General features: G+C 63.0%; 1 protein-coding gene across 1 annotated transcript in view; it reads right to left on the bottom strand.

The window, feature by feature from the left end:
• The window catches only part of GDF6 (growth differentiation factor 6), a 10,273-nt gene extending 7,316 nt beyond the window's left edge, over nucleotides 1-2,957 (bottom strand). Inside the window, exons 1-2 of the mRNA XM_010577144.1 lie at nucleotides 2,621-2,957; nucleotides 1,052-1,452 (exon numbers count right to left, since the gene is read on the bottom strand). Of these exons, the coding sequence (XP_010575446.1) occupies nucleotides 1,052-1,452; nucleotides 2,621-2,957 (738 nt within the window). The remainder of the gene's footprint in view (nucleotides 1-1,051; nucleotides 1,453-2,620) is intronic.
• Nucleotides 2,958-3,052: the final 95 nt, after the last annotated feature.

Genomic DNA, 3,052 nt, shown 5'->3' with positions numbered 1-3,052 from the left:
AGCCGAGCTGCCGGCCCCGCAGGACGCTCTCACGGACACACAGGCAGAGCAGCCCACGCCGTGCGGGAAGGGTATTTCTCGGCAGGACTAGAAGCTGCTTCGCGCTCCTCTCTGGGCTGCTGTGTCCCGTCCCGTCCCCCCCCCGAAATCCTGCCTTGAAGGATGCCGTGCGGGCAGGAGGAGGGACGGCCACCGCCGTCTCCCCCGGAGCTGCCGCTTAGGTAAAGAGCAGCCCATCTAATTGGGTCAATTTGGGCAGCTATATTGTCTGCAAATGAATTGACAGAAACTTCCACACACGCACCCCCCTTCCCCGCTTTCCCTGAGCAAAGACTGTTCATCATCAGCACAACTCCAGCTCGCCAATTAACTGGGCTAGGAGCCCACGGGGAGGTGGGCAGTAAAATAGCTACCACTTCAGAGGAACGGAAGCTCTCTTGAAGTTTTTTGGTGATGTGCCATTGGCTGGTCCGCTTCATTATGGGAGACTAGACAATATTTGATATGTTATGACATGAACACTCAATTAGATCACTGAGTTGAAATACTCCAATCAGTGGCTTGATGCTAAGCAACCCTCAGAAGGTCCAGCAGAAGGTCACAGCCTGTGACACATCAAATCAAAATCAATGGGGAAAAGTGAGGCTTTTCCTTAATCAAACCAGGACTTCTGTTAGCAAATCACTTCCCTCGGAGTAGAATCTCCCATGCAGCGAGATGAGCTAAATTTGTTAAATTAACTGTCTTTCTTCTGGTTATCAAGAATAAGATGATCTTGAGCGCGGCTCTATTTCCCCGCGGCTCGCAGAATTAGCACCCCGTTTCCTCTCCGGCGGGGAAACCGGGCCAGCTCGTTTCTGAGGGCTGAGCTTTCGAAACCATATTTCTAGAAAGCGAGTCCTCTTCCCCCTTCCCCCCCCTTTAACAGCGACGAAGAAAACAGTCCCCATAAGGCGAAGGCGGAAAGCAAAACCCCGTGTCCCCTTTCCCCTCGGAAACGGCTGGGCGCTCCCGACCGCGGGGAGCACCCACTGTGGGCGCTTCCACGCACCCTCCCGAGTCCAGCTGGCCGCGACGGGCACCGCGGCGGGAGGGGAAGAGCCCCGCCGAGCTGCCTCCGCGGGGGAGGACGCCCCCCGAGCCGGGGGTGGCGATGGGGCAAGGGGCTGAGCCGTGGGGACCGGGGCGGGGAGGAGAGGCTGCCGGCCCCGGGAGACGGCGGGGGGGGTTGGTCTGGGTTCGGTTTGGTTTGGGAAGCGAGCGGCTCTTGGAGCTCCAGGCAGCCGTGCGGTTTTCCCGGCGCTGCGTTTTGCCCTAAAACGGCGGGGAAGCGGGAAGGTGGGCGTGCTTCCCCCGCTGCCGGCAGCTGCCGGACGCCGCTGCCAGCCGCCGGCAGGTACACGGGCACGGTCCCGCGGGGGTGGGACTGGGGGGGCGGACGGAAGGGAGGGTCTTCAAATGGGGGAGGTGGCGGGGGGAGAAGGAAAGAATGCACTACCTTCATTAAGAACCTGTTAATTAGTCTGTTCTTAATGGCTCACAAACCGGGATAATGGGGAAAAAAAAGAAAAAAAGGAGGGGAGCGGGAGCGTCTTGAGGGAAGGGAAATTTCCCTCTAGGTCGCCGAGAAACCTCCTCCCGCCGCCCGGGTGCGAGCGATTAAACAACGCGAGAAAGCAAAGCAGGGCCCTGGCCGGGGCTGCGAGTCGCGGAGGGGTCCCGGCAGCCCCGCGGCACCGGTGCTGCGCGGGGAGAGCTGGGGCAAGGCCTGGGGCCCGGCTGGCCCCCGGCTCCGCCGCCCGCCCCGTCCTCTCCCCTCCTCCGCGCTCCCCGCCACGGAGCAGCCGAGGGCCCGGGGGAGCGGCCCCCGGCGCCGCTCCCGGCCCGGGGATGGGTGAGGACCAGCCCCGCGCACTTCGGGCTTAAAGGACGTAGGACGCGGCCCCGAATGGGGACGGCGAGTCCGGGTGGCCCCTCGCCGAGCCCCGGGGCCGGGAGTTACCTGCGCTTCGGGGTGCCTCCCCGCAAGCGGAGCCGGCTGCCACCCAGCCCCGGCGCTTTCAAGCGGGGCTGGTGCTCTTGCAGGTAACCCCGATAAAGCGACCCGAGGCGAGAGCAGCTTTAGGCAGCAAATGTTTGCCCTCGGTCAGTTTGAACTTTCTATTTGCCTTACAGCTGCAGCGATAAGAGCGATCCTTTCTCCGGCAGACGGAAAGAAACCAGAAGAGCGATTTTTTTTTTTTTTTTTTTTTTTTTTTTAAGGTTGCCTTTACACCCAAAGTGCGCCTGCAAAGCTCGGGCGTGTTTCCCACCACCCCGTAACGATTCGGGGAGGAACACGCGTGTTTCTCGCACGCAGCATTTACGGCAGCGGCGGCCCGGGTTTAGCGCCGCGGGGCAGTTTGCTTTAAAATAAAACAACGCGACTCCCAATTTACCGCAAGATCCACTTCTCTGCAACGCCGGGGGAGGGGGGAAACGCCGGTGACCGATGCAGCGCGCTCGCCACCTCCCCAGCGCCAGGCTCTGCGGGACGGCGGCCTCTCACCGGGGACCGGCGTGGGAAGGGGCGCCGCAGCCCCGGGGGGACGGTGAGGGGCGTGGGGGGGCCAGAACTTACCTCGTCCCCTGTCTACAAAACTAGTGATGGTGTTGGCGGATTTGGACGACTGAAAAAAGCTGGCGTTGATGCCCAGTTTCTCCGCGATGGAGTACGTCCTGAACAGAGACAGCATGTACTCGTGGGGTTCCGCCCGTGGCAGCGCCCGGCCCACGGCGTGTCCCCCTTGCCGTGGGCGGTTCTCCCGAGGGGACCGCGGCACCCTGCGGCCCCGTCCGCCCCTGGAGGAGGCGGCGAGCTCTGAGGAGGCGGGGAGGGAAGCCGGGAGGCAGCAAGGTAAATCCCAGAGGAGGCTGGCGAGCAAGGCGGCGGAGAGCAGGGCCCGGCGTGCATTCATAGCGAGAGGCGGCGGCGGTGGGGAGGAAGAGGAGGGCGGCCCGACGTGCGGCTCCGGCGGCCCACGGAGCGGCGCGGGGACTGCGCGGCGGCGTG

Source organism: Haliaeetus leucocephalus, unplaced genomic scaffold, assembly GCF_000737465.1.
Source record: "Haliaeetus leucocephalus isolate CR32 unplaced genomic scaffold, Haliaeetus_leucocephalus-4.0 Scaffold555, whole genome shotgun sequence".
Lineage (NCBI taxonomy): Eukaryota > Metazoa > Chordata > Aves > Accipitriformes > Accipitridae > Haliaeetus > Haliaeetus leucocephalus.
The sequence above is the reverse complement of the archived record's forward strand: the minus strand, read 5'-3'. Positions and strand labels throughout refer to the sequence as shown.